General features: G+C 37.5%; 2 protein-coding genes and 2 non-coding genes across 8 annotated transcripts in view; all 4 read right to left on the bottom strand.

The window, feature by feature from the left end:
• Positions 1-23,543, bottom strand: part of bbc (choline/ethanolaminephosphotransferase 1 bbc) — a 69,521-nt gene that overhangs the window by 13,025 nt on the left and 32,953 nt on the right. For 2 of the 4 annotated variants that reach the window (XM_073086110.1, XM_073086112.1), the window contains exons 2-5: positions 9,571-9,925; positions 7,313-7,553; positions 4,017-4,175; positions 1,741-1,866 (exon numbers count right to left, since the gene is read on the bottom strand). In XM_073086110.1, coding sequence (XP_072942211.1) covers positions 1,741-1,866; positions 4,017-4,175; positions 7,313-7,553; positions 9,571-9,782 — 738 coding nt within the window. In that variant the 5' untranslated portion in view covers positions 9,783-9,925. Of the gene's footprint in view, positions 1-1,740; positions 1,867-4,016; positions 4,176-7,312; positions 7,554-9,570; positions 9,926-23,543 lie in introns of those variants that run through there. The other 2 variants (XM_073086111.1, XM_073086109.1) reach the window with 1 other exon arrangement.
• The window catches only part of LOC140751968 (ankyrin repeat and BTB/POZ domain-containing protein 2), a 77,039-nt gene continuing 64,393 nt past the window's right edge, over positions 10,898-23,543 (bottom strand). For both annotated transcript variants that reach the window (XM_073086108.1, XM_073086107.1), the window contains 15 exons: positions 23,046-23,233; positions 22,643-22,771; positions 22,033-22,235; positions 21,248-21,504; positions 20,165-20,390; positions 18,198-18,345; positions 17,382-17,536; positions 16,801-16,928; positions 15,930-16,141; positions 14,617-14,744; positions 14,273-14,359; positions 13,307-13,464; positions 12,725-12,881; positions 11,941-12,123; positions 10,898-11,645 (listed from right to left, as the gene is read on the bottom strand). In XM_073086108.1, coding sequence (XP_072942209.1) covers positions 11,448-11,645; positions 11,941-12,123; positions 12,725-12,881; positions 13,307-13,464; positions 14,273-14,359; positions 14,617-14,744; positions 15,930-16,141; positions 16,801-16,928; positions 17,382-17,536; positions 18,198-18,345; positions 20,165-20,390; positions 21,248-21,504; positions 22,033-22,235; positions 22,643-22,771; positions 23,046-23,233 — 2,557 coding nt within the window. In that variant the 3' untranslated portion in view covers positions 10,898-11,447. The remainder of the gene's footprint in view (positions 11,646-11,940; positions 12,124-12,724; positions 12,882-13,306; positions 13,465-14,272; positions 14,360-14,616; positions 14,745-15,929; positions 16,142-16,800; positions 16,929-17,381; positions 17,537-18,197; positions 18,346-20,164; positions 20,391-21,247; positions 21,505-22,032; positions 22,236-22,642; positions 22,772-23,045; positions 23,234-23,543) is intronic.
• Positions 18,451-18,613, bottom strand: LOC140752018 (U1 spliceosomal RNA). Its single transcript, XR_012103408.1, has one exon. It is a non-coding gene; the product is annotated as a U1 spliceosomal RNA (small nuclear RNA).
• On the bottom strand, positions 19,296-19,414 carry LOC140752017 (5S ribosomal RNA). The gene has a single exon (XR_012103407.1). It is a non-coding gene; the product is annotated as a 5S ribosomal RNA (ribosomal RNA).

Raw genomic sequence — 23,543 nt, forward strand, 5'->3', positions numbered from 1 at the left:
CACATGATGAAATAATAACAATCGATCGGCCACATTAATTTTAAATATATAAAGTAATCTTAATCTAACACAACAATATAATAATGTAAAATAAATACATCAAATAGTTTAAACTTAAACCATGCTCAATGTCAAATGAAATGATATATGTGGAAAGAACAGTGAGCATATCCTAAACGAGTCATAAGATGAACTAGACATGCCATTAAAAAAACCCACATGATAATAAGCGATGTCAATATTTGTCAAAAAATAACCAAATCGAAGCTTTCACATAACTCTTAAACCCACGCACACGAAGTAAATAATGTTTTCAAAGCTTTTTTTTTTTACCAAAATTACTACAGTAAAGATACAATATTTGACGGTACACTTGCGCGAATATTACCTGGCTCTAATGAGTAAACGCTAATGAGTAGTAAGGAAGGCCTCAGTCAAGACAATTACTAATTCTTATGATTAAGGGTACAATCACACGCATAGAATCAATAACATTGACGAACGATCAACATGCTAATTTACTTTGCTAGTAGAATGATCGACAAGGCACAAAGCGAACAATGTCTCTCAAATAATTGTGCAATCGATCAATATCGATCGTGGATGTCTCTGTTCTTCGTCAATGGATATGGCGGCACCCAATGCTTAAAAAGTAACTGCACATAATAATTTTAACCTTAACAATCTAAAGCAAAAATTGACATGACATTATTGTACTAAAATCAAATAACAGATTGATGAATTTCCACTCCAATAAATGTAAGGAAGTCCATAAATCCGTTATTATTATAGCGAATTATACCTTCGTGTGTGAGGGTCAATCAAATTATCTATAATACGTCAATCAGGTCTACTCTGTTGTTACTGTAGTCTGAGCTACACCGGGCTGCGCAATACATTAGGTAATAAGCGAATAAACTGTTCGTTTGGTGGCGTGGAAGTTCTATTAAAGTTTTGATTGTTTTCTAATACGAGTACGGCAGATTTTAATTTCGCGAGCAATTTATTTTATTTTTAGCTTTAGTGCCTGCGCAAAAAAAATAATGTTGAATTGTTTTAATTTATTAAAATTTAATGAATTCTTTCAAAATGCTACACGGTTAGCCATGTAGCAATATATGAGGATATTAATTTATATATTGTTAATTGCTCATAACACGTACAAACGTTCACCCCAGTTTCCCCATTGAATCCGTAACACCTTATTAGTTTCACCTCAACAACAACAACAAACAACATATTTTGTTGTTAAATACGTTAGCATTATAACACGAATTTTTTTATTATTATCAAAACAATTTTGATGGTCGTTATTCAAAAGGGTTTCTCAAAGAGGTTTTTTTTTGTTATTTCTATATATATAAGGCAATTAAAATATATAAGGGCTACGCTGAGCTTAGTTAGTTGAGAAACCCTCCCTGAACATAATAAATTATTTTAATAATTTAGATTGTACTGAACACATCCCTTTTTGTGACATACAACACAACATTTTAATGATTAACGAATACTGCGTATAGATTTCCCGTTGATTTATAATATACAAGGGGTATTTGAAGCTTAGTTAGTTTGGGAAACCCTCCCTGAACTTAATAAAATATTTTAATAATTTAAATTGTAATGAACACCTTTTTGTAACATACAACAAAACATTTTACGTACTATCGAATACCGCGTATATTTAGTTAATAATTAACGATTAGTTATATAAACTGCCACGCCACCGCGAACACAGCTCACAGCGACGGTGGATCCGTTCTTGCCGACGCCGCCCGCGGCGATGGTGGCGGCGAGCGCGCACAGCGTGACCGCCGCGCTCGCGACCGCCGCGCCGCCCAGCGAGTAACGCACCTCGAACGTGCCCACCTTTGCATCACGATCACTGTGTCAACTTGCGTCAAACTGTCACCGCTTATTGCCAACCATACATTAGTAAAGATTACTCACTCCTAACAAGATAATATAACGAGTTTTGACAATTGAAATTGTGACTGTCATCTATTTTTGTGTTTGAAAAATATTAAAAAAAAATGTAGTTTTTAGATCATTTACGAATGAAACGATATTTCTCCACACTTTTTTTTCGATTTCGTATTTTTGCACCATGTCGGCATTGTACCGCGTAAATTACACCATGACAGCCATTAAATGGTAGACAGAATTGTCAGCCGTTTAAGCCATTTAATGCCTTCCAACAATTACAAGGCGGTGAGGTATCTATACTTATCTATGTTGCCAACGTGTTACCAACGTTTTGCGTTCTGTAAGTTGCTTACCCGCGCGTTGCGTTCGTCCGATACGTAGTGTACTTGTACGTTCACTACATTTATTACTTAACGTAAAAATTTAGTTCAGGACATATCTACTTTATTTTTTCAAATCGAGAGTAGGCATATATTCTTGATATACATTATTTACTACCAGAAATACTGTTTCAAATAAGAATACCATGTTACTTTACGAAAAATTCAGGACAGTCGACATTTTGACGCAAGTTTGACCTTACGGATTATCTTTACGGTAACCCTTTGCTAGCTTACCGAATCTCCTATCTGCTTATCTTATTATCATAAGTAAATGATGATACCTGAATCTTCTTTCTTTCAGGACAGTGTTTATTTACTTGTCCTTTTCATAGTATAAAAATAATTAAATTTTTATGTTATAAATATTATCATTGAAGTAGAAGTAGAATGAAACATTCTACACTACTCATACCGTTTTATCTGTTTATTTTATTAACGGGGTTAAGGGTAGACTATTCTTTGGACGGCTCTCTTAACATGGCCTCAATGTTACCTCCGACATGTGGCCTATTTCGGCCTGTGTCACAAACAATAAAACTTTAACAATGGAAGATAGGTATATAGTTATAGAGAAATCGCGACCATTACCAACTAATATTATGTAACCTATATAATTTTATAGTTGTTCTGCTTCAACAATAGCCCTTTTTTCATGGTTTTAGATACGGGTATTGTTTCTTTTGATTTGAATGTGAAAAGTATAAATTATATTGTAATATGTATAGATAATGTAATGGTTCTTCATGATACAATTTTTAATGCTTCCCAACATTCACAATCAATGATTCGAATTAAATGACCGAATAATGAATCATTCAACATGAGACATATATAAAAAACATTCACAATGTTTATGTTATGAAGGTTACATTGATGCATCATAAATATTTTTTACTTACATAAATTATATAATAACGAATGTTAACGACATACTGTAATTCTATCTCGAATGTTTATAGTGCTATATAATAATAATATTATAAATAAATAAACAGTATTAAATAATTCATGTGGGTATTTTTTAACGAATTACCAATACAATAATATTGTTCTAAAATAAATTTAAGTGGACAGTATACCATACGCTATACCTGATCATAAAATCGTATTTATTTATCTTATATATTTATCTATAAATTAAGAAAAGTTACCATGTCTTTATTACATATTAAACAAATAATTTATTCAGTCAATTTTAAGAGCACTTGCATACACTAAATAAAAATCACGAAGAATTACTTCAGCATTCTGAATTCTGTATTACAGGTATAATAACGGCTTTAATTAATAATTACACCTAATGATCATTAATTAATTAAAAAAATATTTTCCGCTTAATACTTTGCCTAATGCAAAGTATTGAGCGGAAAATATTTTTTTTTTTTACCGGATAAGAGTTATTTCAAAACTCATTATATTGGAAAAAAAATATTGATAGAAGCTACATATATTTACTATAAACCTTTTACATTTGCTTCTGAGTAGTAGCTGCATCAAGCCACAGTACGTCATAGTAAACATTGAATAAACATCCTGACGGCGTGTGCAAATGCCCTTAATACTGACGTCAGCGGCAAATTCCTGATAATCTCATTCTAATAATAAACTGCATTCAAACATCAAATCCGTTGCTCACAGTAACTTTCCTTAACGATTACCTAAAATATAGTTCAGTTTAAGAGATATAGAAACTTATATGGGTCACATTACCTCAGTGGCCCAAAACTCTGGGCCGAGGACGGCCGAGATGAGGTGGATAAGGATAAGCGCATACTGCGCCTCCGTGACGTCGATCCGCCCCATTTTGAGCGTCCCCGTCACATACGCCTGCCAGTGGGCGCAGTAAAACAACGTCATTGCGCAAAAACACTGAAAAGATATAAAATAAAGATATAAAACAACATTGAAATAAAAGCGAAATTGTCCTAAAGACACTATACATTTAAAAAAAACAGACATACATATATTTACTCTAGTTCGTACCAAGTGAAATGTAAATGAAAGGCAGTAGAATTAGAAGAGTCCTGGGAAAGTACCGCCGTCACACTCACTTCTCACGAGAAGCAATTCTTGCGTTTCGGTGAAAGAGTGGGAACACCGGCCGAGATACATAAAATATGAGGCGATCTTAGTACTCAGGAATGGCAATGCATCTGTGTTCAGACTTACACTTAGAATCCCTGTTGTATATGGTGTTGGTTACAGGTATCTATGGGTGGCAGTACTATCAGGTGGAATACATGCTCGTTTGCAACTTAAAAATAGACTCAAACAGTAGTTTAATTTCTCGCAAGCCAAATTACAGCTAAATTATGAAGCTGTAATACTTTTCTTAAGCTTCTCCTTGAAAAGTTCTCAAGGCGCGAGCGGTAAATGAACTTGCATAAAACTTCTACAATAGTCATACGTATCAATGGCTCAGAAAGGCCCTTGCGGAGTTGCCAAGAGCAGGCGAGTACTCTCGAGCGTTGGATCGACGCCAGCCGCGGCTTTACTCCCTATACGGGTAAATGTTAGGTTACATCACTACAATATTATTGGTTGGACGTTGTTGGTCCGTTGGTAAAGATCTGGAGAATATTCCACTACCCTGCTCCTGTATGAATTGGTAAAGCTTGGGCAGATTACTTTTTAAGGCCTCGACGTGTGTGTGCTCAACCCTTTAAACCAGATCACAGATACAAATGTAACATAGATATGTGTTATGGAGTTTCTTTCGCCGCTTCTTCTCCATAACGAAACACCCTGTGAAGTGGTGGTTGTATTGACATTCAAAAAGTGTTCTGTAAAAAAACTATTTTGATTTGAAATATTTGATTTGATTTGACAGCATTGTTTTACAGAAATAAATGTTGATGCATTGGCTACTCTCCTAGAAGCAAATGTCCGTAGGCGACGGTGATTGCTTTCCATTTCAGGAAGCTGCCTTCCTTATCGTGCAGGCGTATTATCCCTAGGTTATATTATAAAAATGAAGCAACGAAATCACAGTATGCCGTATTAAACATAGTATCACATCCTACAATCATACGTGAATAGTGCCTATAGCAAGCATGTCACGCTTCATAGGCACCGACGTAATATAATGATACGCTAATGACTAACTCCTGCCCAAGGTTCCGCTTGCGTGGGGCCTTCCTTTAGTTTCTAACGTCCTATTGTAATATAGGAAATCGTTACGTAAACGTAAACTTACAATCTTATTAGGTGAAACTCGTCGGTTAGTATCCTTGCAATATTATAATTGTCTTTAATTCAAGTATTTACATAATATAAACGTTTATTTCAATTAATTTTTATTTAAAATAATGTTTGTTTTTATGTATTTTTTGTTATTAACATTTAGCTTATTGTTTTATTTAGCATATTTTAAAATATGATGATGTTGTTTTTTGAACACGTATAGTTAAATGGACTTATTGTCATCTTTCACGGCAAATGTTATTGCTTTCAGAAATTTCGTCGTAACTGCGGACCATACCAGGGTGAAGGATGCTATATACAAATTGGTCAGAGAGAAGGAGAGGGAAGACATAAACTATATTATAGAGATATTTATTTCTAAGAGTTTTAAGGAACCGTAACGACTATTTCAGATTAAATTCAATTATGTAATGTTTAGTTAATAACGAAACGAATAGAGGACCGAACCTCGAGAACTTCAGCAACTGTATTATTTTATTTCATACATACATTAATAATGTATGTTGTAAGTAAAAATGTAGATATTATAAAAGAAAGTCATTTTCATGAAAAATTTAAGTAACAATTTTGTTTATTTGGTGTCGTCGAAAGTGATTTAGTAAACTTCGACGTTTATGAAATGAAAATAATGTAGTGTATAGAAATCCGGCTTCATTTAGAAGTTCTCCATTCAGACTGAACGAAATTATAATGCCCCGATGTTGCTATTGAACTAAAGAACTCTAACGTATTGAAACATAATAAGGCATGGCAGGAGGAGGACCTATGGAGGTAGGGAATTAAAAAATACGAGTATGTATGAAGAACAAATTTTGACCATGAATATGATTAGAGATATTACCTAATGACTGCTAATGTTATTATATTTACGTAGGTACATTTGCATAATTAATTATTGTATTTTGACATCACACCTTTTCATTAGTGGGGCAAATATGTTTTACATCGTACATTTTAAATTTTAAAGATAGCACATAACATGCAAATAGACTAAATCACACAATTGTAGACGTGCGCTGTCGATGTCTTGAAAGCCAAATCGCATTTGTTAAAAACTGTAACTGCAATAAAATTTTTAAAAGGAATTTAATTATATCGTTAATAATATATATAAATCACAAACAGACCATCTTTAAACTTGTGACCAGAAATACAAGGACAAAAATATTTTATGAATAACATACTTAACTTTCTCAATATAACATTTATGTATTCAACTGATAACATAATATACATAAGTAAAAGTTATATAAAATATCAGTTTTCAATGCAACTGATTAAATACTCTCACATTGCTCATAATATTTCAATATAAAGAGTTATAGACACTATGTTTATACATAACCTACCATCACAATCGTGGTTTAAAACGAACATTGTATTTATGAATATATATAATATTACCATACAATGCAGGTTTATCTATTTATTCTTTAGTTAATTTCTGCATGCTTTGGTGTCAAATGTTATGCTCTTCACTGAGAAATTAAACTAAAATGATAGTATTGGAAATAAATAATATTTATGATTTGTTCCATAATATATCTATATGGATGGTCTGTTATCAGATCATCCATATAGATATATTATGATAACTGATATCAGTTTTATCACATACATAAATATGATAATTTATACTAGTGATATATATATGTATCATTATACTCATTATGCCAATGTTTTGTAATAGGTTAATTTTTCTGTGCACAAAACATGCTTTGTACAGAACAATAACAGTGATTTTAAAAGAATGAAAGAATGTGGCCCACATTTTGTTGATATTAAAAATATGTATATCTAACCTGGAAAAACATCCATGTTGGGTAATCACCCAGTTTGACAGCTATGCATGCTCCCAGTGCTATGAACACAGTGGATATACTATCACAGCCGTGATCGAAGAGCTCTCCCAGTGGTGACTGGCTGCCCGTCCGCCTTGCCTGCTTGCCATCGATGGCATCTAGGCTCTGATACACAAATATTCCTAAAGCGCACAGGGCGCAGGCCCACCGCGGCGGGTCTTGCCGTGCATCCGGACTATACCTGGAAAACAAAGGAATGAATATAAACCTCAAATCATTGCTATCTTTCTCATCAGCAATAACATAGCTGTATTTATTGTATAGGCCTATAAGAGCATTTATATATTATCACTTGTTTTAACTGTGAATGAAAAGATAGTAAAGAAACCAACATACTTGAGTGGTACAAAAAATAGTTCTCAATGGTATGTAAAGTCTACCAATGTGTACTTGGCCAGTACAATAGTTTATGGCTGAAACCTTCTCTACGGCTATTATGTACCCAGCAGGGAGACAGTAATAGGATGAGGGCATTTGTTGTTAATAAAGATATTTTTTCAGATACAAGAACAGATGAGTATGAGATAAGATCAACATATCAATTGAGATGATTCAGCAAGTAGGTGAATCAGAATTTCTCTTTGTTTTTTCTTTATCAATATACTATATTGTTTTAAATAATATGTTATTTTTTATGAAGGAGTTATTCAAAAATTAGAAAGGTTTCTCAAGTTGTATAAAAAATGATCTTAATTTGGCAAAATATAAAACATTTTATATTTAAATTACTATAAGTACTAAAGTTCCAAATATATTTACATCTACTAAACATTTTAATGTTTCTGTAAGATTTGACCTTATTATCTCGATAAAAGGTTATGCTGACTGGAATACAGTCAGCATAACCTTTTAAGTTTCAAGTATACCATGTTCCCTAAGGGAAAGATACAGATTATGTTATATTACATATATAAACGAATAAATCTAGGTAATTCACAATACTTTCATTAATGTTAATAAATTTGTGCTCAAATTTACATTAGTACACCACAGAATACCAGTAAAGTGTTACAAATGACAAACCTAAAGCTTTATGGTAATTATTTTGCCAGTAAAATACAATCCATGTATGGTGAATTGTGTCAGTTACATCACCATGCCATATACTTAGATTGTAGTATCTGTGTAATTACTTTAGGCCTACAGTGGAAAACCAGTTTGAAGTAGGCTTAGCATTAATAATAGTAGGGTTGCTACATCATAATGACATTCAAAAAATATTACTTTAGTGCATATCAGAAGTAAATTTTCTCAAAAAATTATATTTAAAATTATAATGTTTACAACTATAAATGATTGGCTTAAATGGTGTATTTGATTTGTCTTTGAATCATTTTTCCATTTCTAACCATTGTTTTACAATTACTGTGGTGTGTATGATGTAATTTATTGTAGGTCCTGAATGAATTTATTTTAATCCACCTAGAAGTAACTCGACAAAGTGTTGTTTGAAGTTTGTCTGCAGAACATAAACATAAATAATGTAACCATCAAACTAGGAATTACATAGATATCTTTTATAGATTTAGCAATAAGCTTGTAGTGCATATTAAGCCTTTTTTCATACAAGTCATTATTTATTTTAGTATTTTTGTTGACATACTTTTACATACTACATACACATTAACATACTTTTTTAAAACTTACTTATTAACTTTGCCAATTTAAATTAGTTGTAACATTTTACATAAATAAAATGTATTTGTGTTAAGTAGTATGAAGTGTAATGAACTCAAAGCCAAGGTTGTTAAACTAAAATGTCACATTGGATATGATATCAGATAAATAATTAATAATAACAACTTGAGAAAATTTCCTGGTAGAGAATAGAGATAATTGAAGTGTTATTATGAACAATTGTTGATTTATCAAATGTTTTAACTGTATGCTAATAATGATAAAATAAATTCAAATAAATTGAGCGTTGTGATTACAACAGACAGTACTCTCGTTTTATTAATCTTATCAGTGGCGCGAGTGCTTCCGACCAATCATGCGTTTCGCATTAAAACGAGTGTGCGAATCTTGTATGAAACTTACAACTAGCGTAACGGGCTCACGCGCTTATTTATTAACAAAAAATATACATAAACCTGAATGTAGGTTACAAGAAAGTTAGCTTTGATCCATCAAAAAATGAAAGTCGTTTCTCTCGCGGATCGTGACACAATTTTTGCAAAGATTGGATTTGTACTTACCAAACTAAAATTAATGTGGTGACTATATTCACTATGAGACCTACAATAGTTATGAGATTCGGGGCGAGCCATAGCGGCGTTTTCGATACCAGCCAGCACCACCAGGGCTGCAGCCAGGCATCCAATATACTAGAACTTGTACACGAATACTTGTGTTCACTCAATCTTTTTAACTGTGCAGCGTTAAGAATCCTCTCCTTGTAAAACTGCATTTTGTTCACTGTCACGACATTTAAATAATGAAAAACCACACACTGCACTTCTCACTCTGAAAAACACTTCACGTAGATTTTACGTCGGTAAATTCGCAAGTACTCTACAGTTCATTCAATTTTCAATGTCACGTAAATCATCGCTGATCGCACCACCATGCGTGTCATAAGCAATTTGTTTTTTTTTCTGGAACAAGACGGCAAGATATACGTACTTATTCAGCCACGACCATAGACATTTAACTGTCGCGGCATGATACTATCGATTTAAATCGATACTTCTCAATATCGATACGACGCCATATTATATGATTAAAAAATAGTTAAATTTACTTAGTTATATAAATTAAATTAAATGATATTCTTGTAAAGTGCAAAGTCAGATTTACTGTGTTTATGAATATACTGAAAATAAATTGCCCGATAAAAAATACTGACTTTATCGAATGAGATAATATATCAAAAGAGTATAGTAACCTAGAGGTATCAAACATCGAAGAATCAAAAGGGTTCTAAAAAATGTTTATCCCAAAATATGTTAGAAGCCCACGTTTTTTCTATAATTATTTTTTGTAAGAAAATTATATAGTCAGGGTAAGCTTGGGCATAGCTATGACATAGATTACTATATTCTTAGGCTATAGCTGGGTTAATTGTGGGGGTAGGCAAAGAGAATAGTAGCAGTAGGAATAGTAGTAGTATACAGGGAGTAGGTTCCACAGGTATCAGGCGGAACACTTTATGACTGGAGCTTGTCCAGTTTTTATTCCTCACCTTATGATAAGTAGGTCCGGACCTTTTATTCCCCCGAGACCCCCCTAACCTGAATAGGTATCAGTTTAGTATAAATTACTTGTAATTCAACTTTGGGCAAGGTATTCAATAATAAAATTATTGGTAAAATCTATATTTAATTTACAAAATTTCTAAAACCTATGATGATGATGCATAATCTAAACGCACCGTTATGCGTTGAAAAAAACTTCAGTTGTTCAAACCGAATTCATTAGCCTGAATTATAACGTTTCTCCAGGTTTTTTCCCGTCCGTTATATTTCCCCTTAAAGAAATGAGACATAATATATGACTGGACTAAATTGCATAAAAACAACATAATACATTTACAATACAAAATTTTATTTCAACAATAATTTTAATTACAAAGATAGGTACATTACAAAATTAATACTTTTCAATTCAATACACATTTAAAAATTTAGACTCTTGAAGTAGGCACTACATAGAAGAGATAATCATACAATGCTATACACACATATTGTAGGTAATATTGAACTCTTTATTAAACTTTCTCTTAAAACAAAACTTATCTACATACATAAACACGTATTTTAATCAATGTAATCAAGGTTCAATCAATCAAGTAATGCAATTGTAATCGATCATGTACGTGAGGTTACTATTATTTTCCTTTGAATAATAATGATTATACTGAACTTATATAGTTATATAGCCTTTGTGAAAAATCACCGTATAAATTATCAAGTTCTAAAATGTTGACAAGTATACAATAAAATTTAGCGTAAGTATATTTTGCAATGCAATTATGAAGTTTTAGTTTAATATTTTATTATAATACGTTTGTGTACACGTAAATAAGTAGTAATATTATTTATACAGTTTATAAATAACACAGAGGGCAGCACTGCTACCTATTCTTTGCTTGGTTCTTTCTCGATTCGATCCGTTTCTGTAGAGTCGTTAGTAGAGCTCCGAGCACGTTGTGGCCGGGCAGGCGCTTGCCGAACAGTAGCCTTTTTACAGAGTCGTCATACGTGAGAAGGGCTACCATGTTTTGTAAAAGGAATCCTTGACAATACTCCAGCAACTGCGTGGCACCATACACCTACAGAAGATGCCAAATTCAGAAAATTACAAAGATAACAAGCAAGTTTATAACAACATAAATAAATACAAAGACTAACAAACGTAAATGTATAGAGTTAATATCTCCATTAGAGATGTTCTTTAACATTTCTTTGTTAAACATCTCATTTTAGTTACATTTTTTTATTATTTGTGAACCAGTCAGTGTTAAATTTTAAAATATTAGTTAGTGCTTATTACTAACTGGCTTAAAATTACAGCCAAAATCTAATGGAAACAGTTATGGTAGTGTATTGCTTTCAAGGGTATGATACCTTAGCATGAATATAAACAGAGACGAGATTGTGCAGGTCCACGGTTTTGGCAGCCCTGGCTTCGCAGTGCCTCTGCAATGGCAGGAGCTGGAAGAACGACGCGGCCGCTAGCACTTCCAGCACATCGCTCTCGGGAATGTCCAGGTTCGAGCAGCCTCCGGAGTACAAGTACTTCATTACTTGCTGAGGATGTATTGAAAACACATTTTTCGAGAAAATTTTATACTTTTGGCTAAATACCATTTTCATTTAAGTCTAAAATAAAATATAGAGAAATTAGGGATATTATAGAATTGAGAGACAATTGAGATAGAGTATATTTCTATAATACAAAAGATATAGAAGAGGACATGATAGAAACAAACATAATGAATAAATATTTTTTGTATTGTTATTTTATAATTTTAATTTACTTTCCGTTTTATTTTAAGCAGTGGGGTATATTTTTGTTAAAGTCAGCTATTTCTAGTTCATTATTTTTTCCTCAGTATGAACATAGTAGCATAGTAGCATGAAGGTGGTAGAACGCCACACCTATTTCTATCTCATAACAGCAGCGTTAAGCGCTGCTGTGTTTTGGTTTGACGGGTGTGGTATGGGAGACATACTTTTCCGAGGAGTTCCAGCTTAGTCCTCAGGGGTAGCGGCGCACCTATGACCGGCCCCAGGTAGGAATATCTGATCCTATCTGGGGTTTATTACAGATGTCCATGTGCGGCAGTAGCCACTTACAATCAGGTGGGCTGCATGGTCGTCTGCTACTCCTATATTATATTACACCCACCTCAAATATATGGTATCGTATGTCGTTGATCTGCACGAGCGGCGGCGCGGCGGCGGGCGGCGCGTCGGGCGCGCGCGGCGGCGCCAGCATCGCGCGCAGCCGCGGCGACTCCGACACCAGCACGATCTTGTGCCCGTAGAACAGGCGACCCTCCACTCTGCGGTTTTAATGTTGGTGGTGGCGTTATGACGTTGTTCTACTATAGGTCCAGGTAACACTGTTTATACATTATTCGGTCAGAACAAGAGTAGGTCTAGGTACAACACTGTTTCTATATTGTGGTAACGGTGGTGTTAAGACTTCGGATAGAAATTATTCCTGATTATAAAATTAAAATTACATTACCACTCTTACAAGTTTAAACCGCAACATAGCAAAGTCACATTATACTGTTACGTTGCTAATATGCCTACCGCCCTTAATCAATATAATAATGTGAGTGTCATTTCCTGGAAATTATTCGGCGATATCTACAACTTATATAGAACACTACTGCCTACTGTATGGACAACCATGGTATAGTCCGCGCCAAACTTCTAGTCCATCTAACGCGGAGTGTATCTGTATCGTGTGTGCAGTGACCTGAAGGTGACGTCGGCGAGCGAGGGGTTGTTGACGTAGGAGGGGTCGACGCGCGCGGGCGGCGGCGCGGCGGGCGGCGCGTCGCGCACGGCCGGCGCGGGCTCCCAGCCGTAGCACGCGCACAGGATGTCCGCCAGCAGCAGCACCGTGCCCTCCTTCTGCACATCGTTATAATGCGATAGGTCATTTCAACGTGGACCACTTTTTGGTAGGACTTGTTGTACCGCCACCGCGTGTTACAAATGTAACTTATATTATTATGATCTTAATATAAAACATTATGTACTTACATGATTTTGAGCGAAAATTTAAAACCAATTTAGAATAGGCAGTGTCTATACGTAATAATAATATTAGGTCAAATTATGTTTTAAATACAGTTATTAAATATCTACTGTGTACACAATAATAGACTTTCAAAAAAAGGTTTAATATCTGCCATATTTAAGTTGCCGTTAATTACATAATTCGCCAAGTACGAGTCGAACTCGCACATGGAGGCTTCCGTACCACCAAAAGTTCATCATTTTTTTTGTTATTTTTATTTATTTTATTATTTTCAACAATACTTAGTTATATGACACAACAATCGATGGCGATGATGATTATTGATACGTATTTTTTTAATAATACCTAAGTATTATTTACCCCAACGCCATCTATTATTATGTCACACAAAAACGTAACAACTTGAATAACTTATAATAATACGGTATAATAAAATTAAAATTACTATATTAAAACATATTTTATACTTCTTATTTATTACGGTTCCGGAGATATAGCCCTGTAACAGACGAACAGACGGACAGATAGCGAAGTCTTAGTAATTGGGTTCCGTTTTAACCCTTTGGGTACAGAACCCTAAAAACGTAGGTACATAGAAGAAAGAATACCTATGATGTGATGATGATGCCACAGTAGAATTGTCATTATGTCAATATCGTCATATTACTTGGATCTTACCTTGCTGTATCTTAAAATATTGAAAAGCAGAGGGAGGCACTCGTAAATGAACTGTTTGCTGTAGTGGCTGTCATCCGACGGGCACACCTAAAATAAATAATAAATAAAATTATATTTGAGTCGCAGTTCTTAGTACAATTATTATGTAAGCCTACCAAAACTCCAGGAAGTTACTTAATTTAATGAAAAAATAAACAAATTCTGCACTACTATCTCATACAGATAGGTTCATACGTTGTTAACGCCTTATTAACCTCGTTATTTTTATTAGAGATCAGATGGTATTTTGTAATGTAATGAAGTTCGGCTGGCTATAACTTAATAATGTTTATTACTGTTATTACCTGTAAAAAGTCTTGTAACAGCTGGTCTATAACGTGATCGAGGGAGGCCTCTGCGGCGGCCGCCAGCGACAGCGTCCACGCGTGCAGCGACCACGGCACGCCCAGCGCACGGAGCTCCAATGTTATATCTGAAAAAAATATCAAAAATATTGGACATGATGACAGATTTTTAAATTTCGTTTGATAAAGTTTCTACAAATACTATAAGTTTTAATATAAATAATTGAAAATACTGTGTATTTGGTCCCCCTTTTTTGAATTAAGCGCGAAAACGCAATCAGATGTCTAATTTCTGATGGTGACGTCACACCCCGACATCCCGTACAAATAACCAAGTGACATGGGGATGCGTAGTGAAACATGACGACATTCCTTTGTTTCAGAATGCAGTATTTAATAATTTTCAAACTTTTCTTTTATTGAAAATATAATTAATTTTACCGTTTATATTATAACTGGGTCATTTTTTAAAATCATCATCATAAATCATCATCATCATCTTTCTGTGCTTTTAATAGTGTTATTATTTTATTGTAGACTAGCTGACCCGGCAAACGTTGTGTTGCCATATAAATAAAAAAATGTTAAGGGTGAACAACCCTTATCACTCAGGGGTATGATTTCTATGATTCTTTTGTATGGAATAGTTAATACTGTTAACTTTTTTAATTAGGGATGACTGAGAGTGTTATAAACGTAGGAGTAGACAAATATAATCAGAAAGCTTTGAACTGCTAAGCTATCGGGAGTTACACGTGTTATTGCGAGTCAACCATAAAAGATAGACATATGCTGTCGTGGGATAAGTTTTATATAATTTTAAGGAGAACATTTCCGTCATACATGATTTCTGTGTAGCTTTAACCATTTAGGTTGCACACGCGACGAAAGCTTAAAAAATGGAGTAACTTCTCCCGTTTTCCCAACATTTCCCTTCATTGCTCTGCTCCTACTGATTGTAGCGTGATTAAAAGTATACTATAACCAGCTCAGGAGTATGAAAAATAATTGTACCAAGTTTCGTTAAAATCCGTCGAGTAGTTTTTGTTTCTATAGCGGTTATACATACAGACAGACAGACAGACAGACAAACATTTTACTGATTGCATTTTTGGCATCAGTATCGATCCCTAATCATCCCCTGATAGTTATTTTGCAAATATATTTCATGTACAGAATTGACCTCTCTACAGATTTATTATAAGTATAGAAGATATCACTGCCAATAGATTGAGAAAGACATTTTTGTGGTACTCATTGGAAGTAGAATTTAATATTTAGACGTCTGGTTACAAAAAATAGATGTAAATTACCCAAATGGTCAGTTTCAGCGGCATAGTACATAGCGTCGTGGAGCGCGCGCTGCTGCAGCTTGGTGAAGGGCGGCGGGCGGCCCTGCGCGGGCGGCGCGCCCTCCGCCAGCACCTCCTCCAGCGACAGCACGCGCGCCGCGCCGCCGCCGCCCGCGCGCACCGCCGCGCGCAGGCACGCGCGCCGCCCGTGCGTGCAGCACACCGCCACCGCGCTGACGCACACCAAACATTATTATTTTTAATCAAATTAAGTATAGTCCGCTCCGAAATCCTAGTCCGCTTTGAAGTTGTTACGCGCAGATGTAGTCAGAGAGCTAATGCGCTCGAACACACTCGAACTAATGCTTGTAGTTCGAGTGTCTTCGACGTACTCCGTATCAACAGTATCGGCTCACTAATGCAGCTATGTACCCGTGGGCGAGATCGGGTAGCGGACGGGTGTCGAGAGAATGCCCACGCCATCTTCGTCCCGCTGATATCGACAATTTGTTGTTGGGGCATTTCACGAAAAGCGGACAGGAAAAAAAGTGAGGTTCTGAATTTTGTTCATATTGGGGTCAGTACACTCTTAGTGGATAGGAATGTGAACATACAATATTATTTTATATTTATTTTGTATACTTAGGCCTAAGGAGACACTGACAGATTGTCAATTACTACAACCGGAGTAGTAGTAAAAAAGAAAAAAAAACCTTGTAAAATATAATGAATCAGATAGTGGTGTTGTTTTTTTTTGGGGCGTTTACTTAGGAAAAACTATGAATGTTTTTCAAAACAACACATAAAAATAGACACCAAATTTACTAGGCCAAATGGGCAAAATAAAACAGGTGACCCCGAGAATATTTAAATTACCTCCTAAGAACTATACCTATAGCATCCATATTGTGCAGCCGCGGAGTAACAGAGAGCATCGTTGAGCTGTGTCGAGAGGAAGGGATCTGCGCCGTGGGAGAGCAGCAATTGTACCAGTTCCAGATTGCCGACACCACAAGCCACCTACAATGGGATTCATCATAGTATTTCAATTATTTAAAATAGTATAAGTACACTATGTTGGAGTGTGATTTTCATAAAATATTGCGTATTTGCGGTTTTATAAAAAATGACTTCGAAATTCCATTGCATATTTTTTATATAATATAAGAGTAGTAGACTGGCATACAGTCCACCTGATGATATGTGGCTACTGCCATCCATGGACATCTGTAATCAACCCCAGATACGATTACATATACCTAATGTGGTCGACCACAGATGCGCCGCTTCCCCTGAGGACTAAGCTGGAACGCCTCGGTAAAGTATGTCTCCCTTACCACACCCTCGACACCAGAACACAGCAGTACTTAACACTGCTGTTATTAGGCAGAAATAGGCCACAGAAGGTCCTACCACCTTCAAATTGTTTTGCTATTTCTCACTGTTTCGGAAAATCGTTTGCTTAATCCTTACTTGCAAGGGCGTCAAGGTGCAGACATCGTCCCCCCTGGCGGGGGCTCCATCCACCCTGGCGCCGGCCGCGAGCAGCCGCCGCGCCGCCTCCAGCGCGCCGCCGCCCGCGCCCGCGCCGCCCGCGCCGCTGCACGCGTACACCAGCGCTGTCCAACCTGTACGAAAAATACTGATATAGTACCAGAGCAAAATAATTTCACGATATTAATGCCATATTTTTTTGATTTCCGCCTCTCTCTCTCTCTATAGTCGGTCCCTTAATGCCGATCGTGACTTCTTTGCTGTATAGTGTCTATCCAGAGATTGCGATTAGTGGCCTGGTATCCTTAGATGGTCTTGATTTCAGTAGAAATACATAATATACGTTTCTAGTGACATTGAAATAGCAAATCGTAGCAATGCAGTGTACCGGATGATAAGCCTTCATATAAGCCAGCCATAATAAAAGTAATACTACTAATACTTACTTTGCTAATTTTTATGCAATAAATTATTTTTATATATTTATCATAACAATCTATGGACGCTTCTTATATACACCAAAAACAACAACCCAGTCTCTACTGCAAGCAAATAACTAAAAGCCTAAAAACGTAATTGGATTTCAGTAATCCACATTAGAGCAGTACGGGAGAGTACTATTAAAGACCTGTCTCATATGTGAGAGAAGACCCACGCCTAGTAATAATTCATAAAAAGGGTTGTAGAAAAAATAAGTCCATAAAATCTTAATTCTGTGTAATGTCATGATATGAGAAATTTTACATTAATGCTCAAAGCACCTTTATTTGATTTGTTTGTATGAGGATTACTTACCAGCAGTAGGTGGAGTATAGCTCGGCGCTGGTGTTGGTGTCGGTGAAGTTGCAGGATGAGAGGGAGATCTTGGAGACAGAAGGGCAGTGTGCTGCGCCGCGGCACCAGCTGTCTCTATGTTTGGGTCCGCCCCTGCTTCTAACAGCATCTTGAGATGAACATAATTTACGTTACACAATGAAATTCAGGCATACCTAGATTACCTAGTCTCATCTCTAGAAATTCTCAATAATTATTTCATACAATCTATTCAAAGGGGACAGCGCGTACGCAGTCCCCACTATCAAAAATTACGCGTCCGAGTTATCCACATTAGGGATAATCGCAGGGGTCAACCCAACCGGAGTGCAATGGTAAGGCCTCGCCCTGGGGGAACCGCCTTCCTGATCACGGTGTCCCCTACGCCAGGTAAGTATGAGTTTTTCAGCGCAACTCCGGGTACTTATAGTTCCTTGAACAACATGTTGTTAGCGTGATTCAGATTTCGTGACGTCATTTTTATATCGCCATCTAGTGGCAAATATCTTTAACCGTTAGTCGTTTATACTAGCAGAAGTAGCGCCATCTAGTTTTGAGTTCTGGAGTTATTGTTACCTTGAGCTTGAACTGCGCTACCCAAAGAGTATAGTAGCCCATATAGCGCTAGCTACCTTCTGTTTGTCCCACAGATCACAGATCTTTATCCAGGTCTGTGCTTTGTGTAGTTTACGCTAGAAGTATGAAATAATAAATAGCATGATGCTTTCAGTCATTGACTGCGAAATAAAGAACTACTAGAGAGAGAACTAAAGTATAATTCAGATTGGTTGCCAATATCTAACAAACAAACAAATATGATTTATTGGTTAAGGACAAGAAGTTGGAAATAATATGTAAATAACAAAATAAATCAGATAGAAATGTTACAATGCGAAAACTTACAAAAAAAGCCAATATGTTACCAAGATTAAGATTAGATCAAATAATATCATTTTAAGTAATGAGATTGAGCATAAAACTAACCAAATAATTCCCCCACCTTCATGTTGAAGTTGGAAATAACATGTTAATCACAAAATAAATCCAATAAAAACGTTAATATGCGAAAATTTACAAAAAGGCCAACGACACGCGGTGTTCCCAGGCGGTCACCCATCCAAGTACTGACCGCGCCCGATGTTGCTTAACTTCGGTGATCGGACGAGAACCGGTGTATTCAACGTGGTATGGACGTTGGCAAGAATTAACGCGAAAACTATATACATAATGATACCAAAATAGTAAGCTTTATTATGAACAAAGTAACTAAAGGGTAAAGGGAGCAACTATGTACTCGAACGGGTTTTTTTCCATCACCATTTTTTATCAATTGCACTTAAATTTAATGTTCTCAAATATAAACAGAAGACCTTAATGCTGAAATTACTCAATAGATGGCGTTTTTATACGGCTACACATTGTTTAATTGGTTCTCATCTATGCTACCAGATGGTACTGCATCCTTAAATGGTACACTGATATTTTTTTAATTTCACTTTAAGATTATCTCTTCTCCCGCATCCGTTGCTTCCTCTTCGTGACAGCTAACTAGAATATTTCAAATACATTCATAGCAATAGTTGCAGAGGTGACGTCTCCGAATATACAGGGTGAATTTTTCAAACGGGCCTTCAGGGCTCAATCCCAAATTGTAAGGATTAGCAAAAAATGCTGAAAGTAGTAACGACGCCGACTTTGATAAAAACTAAAACTGCATCATTACTTTTTCGATATTAACATTTATCGAACGAGTTCATTTTGAAAAACAAAATACACCCTCTATTTATATTATATATTCCACTATCTATATAGTCTTGCTTATAAGGACCACCTTTCAGCATTTTTCGCTAATCCTTATAGTATTGGATTTAGCCCTGAAGGCCTATTTGAAAAATTCACCCTGTATATCTCGAAGGGCTCTACCGACTGTAATCGTGAAGTGTACTCACAGCGACAACTTGCTCATCGCCGGCGAGCGAGGCCTTCATGAGCGCGGTGAGCCCCGAGGCGTCGGGCGCGTCGAGCCCCGCGGGCGGCAGCAGCGCGCGCGCGGCGGGCAGCAGCTCCGGCCGCCCCGACAGCAGCGCGCGCTGCGCCAGCGCCAGCGCCGCGCGGCTCAGCTCGTCCGCGGACCGCGCGCAACGCGACCACGCTGGCTCTATGGCCTCTTCCAAACTGTTGTAGACCAACAATTAGGTACTTAAACGTCTTGCTTAAATCATCATCATCATCATCATCATCAACCCATTACTGCCCCACTGCTGGGCACGGGTCTCCTCTCAGAATGAGAAGGATTAGGCCATAGTCTACCGCGCTGGCCAAGTGCGTATTGGTAGACTTCACATACCTTTAAGATTTTTTTTTTAAATCTCTCAGGTATGCAGGTTTCCTGACGATGTTTTCCTTCACCGTTTAAGCAAGTGATAATTAATTTCTAATACGCACGTAAATTTGATAATCAGAGGTACGTGCCTGGGATTTGAACCTCGGACCCCTCGATCGAGAGGCCGTGTTTCTTATCCACTAGGCTATCACTGCCTCTTGTCATGAAATTGTTGCTGTTCTATAGGTATTGTTTAAAATATATAATAAAAGCGTGTTAAAAAGCAGTGAGAGCCAAGTGGTTAAAAACTCGTCCTAAAACGGTGAAGGAAAACATCATAAGCAAACATGCGTACCTGAGAAATCTTAAAAAAAAAACTTGGCCAGCGTGGTGGACTATGGCCTAATCCGTATCATTCTGAGAGGAGACCCGTGCTCAGAAGTAGGACAGTAATGGATTGATGATGATGATGATGATGATGATGAGATCATTGCGTCCAAATTTAAACAAAACAGGTAACAGTGAGTTGTTCTCAAATTACATACATTTCTATAAATTCGTGTTACAATGTGGCGGATGTCGAAAGCCCACTCCATATTCTCACGAGAACGCGAGAAAAGCACGCGAAACGAGAATGTGGAGTGAATACAAATCGGGGTATTTCTCGCGTTCTCGTGAAAATGTAATTAAGGATAATAGCTGGACTCACGTGACGGGTCTGGGCGGGCAGTCGGCGTGCGGCAGCAGCAGCCGGGCGGCCTGCAGCACATCGTCCGCGTCGGGCACGGCGGGCGGCGGGCGCAGCGCCGCGTGCGCGCGCGCCACGCGCACCCACTCGCCCAGCGGCGGCAGCGCGCCCGCGCCGCGCTCGCCCCACAGCCCCGCGCCCGCGCCGCACCCGCCGCCCGCCGCGACGCCCGCGCCCCCCGCACCGCCCGTTGAGCCTCCGCTTGACGTGTGTTCCAACTGTATCGAAACATAATGCACTGACCATTTGGATCTTTGATGTCAAATTGCATAATGCAATGTACAAGTATGTTATACGAATGATCGAAGTTAACGTAATAGAGCGTTCGTCTGTTGCTATGTCACCCAATCTATTATTGTTTTTTTCTTGGGTTAATACCGTACTTATCTTTATTTTGTTGTATAGTCAGTATAGTCATATGAATTATTTTTTAACGTGGTAAAATTGCTTAAGCAGGAGGAAATCTACCAGATAATAGATATTTGTCCAGTTCTGTATTGTAAAAACCCATTCGAAAAATTGAACTGAATCTTCGTTAACTATCATATCAATCACAATGGACACCAACAATCTACTGGAACTGACATGAGGTAGCGAGGTAGAGAGTAGCGTGGTTTGTCATTCCAAGATCCGTTTCTTGCAATAAAAGTAAATAGTCACTATAGTCTAGCGCAGTACTGGCCGTCATTCTAAAAAAAGATACTATTACATGTATCGAGTAACAAAACAGCGACATAGAGACTTGCCTGCGAGCACCTCATGAAGTAGTAGAGCGCGCGCTCGGCGGCGGGCGAGAGCGGCGGCTGGCGCGGGTGCACGCGGCGCAGCACGGCGCGCAGCTCGCCCGCCGACCCCGCGCACGTCGTCAGCAGCACCGACGCGCCCGACGCGCCCGACGCGCCCGACCCGCCCGAGCTGCCGTTGGAACCCGCTGACGTGCCCGAACCACCTGCGGACGATTGCGATTTTGTTATGAAAAATAATAAAAAGATAAAAAAAAAGATAATGTAAAAGCAGTAATACTCTTGTGAGAACTACTTACATAAAATGTCACGATTATGTTTTTAAATTATTAAGAAGTAGAGGTAAAAGGTAAGCAGTGAGTTACAACCTGGCTGTAGCTAATTGTATTAGATGCGTTAGTTATAAAAGGGTGTTGCATTCACATTTGTAAAATTTTAAACGTAGAAATATTAATTAATTACTAAATTTAGTAAGGAGGGCGCAAGTCATTTGGCTGTCAAAGTCGGTTAAAATTTACGATAAACTATAGTTTCATATTCGGCCCTTCGATTTAAGGGCCCGTGGTAGAGTCATTTTTTCCGACAATTGCAATCATGAAAAGTATATACATACCGGATCCATTAGTAGTGATCCCGGAGTCATGACTGAGACCCAGCTGCCGATGCTCTGGCCGGGACACACCCGACGAGGACCCGGACCCCAACGAGCTCATCGACTCCCACCGGGAAAGCGATAATGCTCCTATAGTAAATAATGTTATCACTATCATTTTTAATGAGAAATAACCATTCAATAAATGTACAGCCTACCTAATACTACGAGTTAATTCCGCTTATTGACACTAAAATATTCAATTCATGCCCTTAACCGGCGCCAACAAGTAATCATTCTCAACAGAATACTAAAATCATATTAAAAGTTGTAATATCGGATTGGTCAAAAACCGTTAGCCATTTATGAACATCATTTTGCTTACTAGGATTTCTTCTTCATATAAATAGAAAAATATGATTACCCGACGCTACTCTCCCAGCGTTCAAATGACTATAGGGTTGCAGCAGTCCCCACAGATCAGCACAGTTCGCTACAGCGTGGTCGATGACCGCTGGAGTGATGGGCGAGTTGACCGCGCTGCCGCCCGCGATAACCGCGATCTCCTCTAGGAGGGTCTCCATGCCCGCGCAGAGGTAGATTGCTGCGTACCTGCAAATAATGCAACGGATGCATTAAGTTAGAGTGTTTCGGATAAGTGCAGTCCGCGCCAAACTTTTAGACCGCTCTGAAGTTGTTGCACGCAGGTTTAGCTAGAGAGCTAATCCGGTCGAACCCAACTATAAGAGCTGTGGTCGTACCCTTGGGCGAGAGCGGCTAGCGGACGGGTGCCAGGGGGTCCCGCGCTGTCTTCGTCCCGCTGATATCTACAATATGCTATTGCGACGCGATTCACTTTTATATTTAGATCGGACTAGGAGTTGGCGTGGACGGTACCTAACCACGCCCTTCAAACTGGAGC

This window comes from Epargyreus clarus, unplaced genomic scaffold (genome assembly GCF_041222505.1).
Source record: "Epargyreus clarus isolate Ecla_fem2 unplaced genomic scaffold, WU_Ecla_fem_2.2 ptg000023l, whole genome shotgun sequence".
Lineage (NCBI taxonomy): Eukaryota > Metazoa > Arthropoda > Insecta > Lepidoptera > Hesperiidae > Epargyreus > Epargyreus clarus.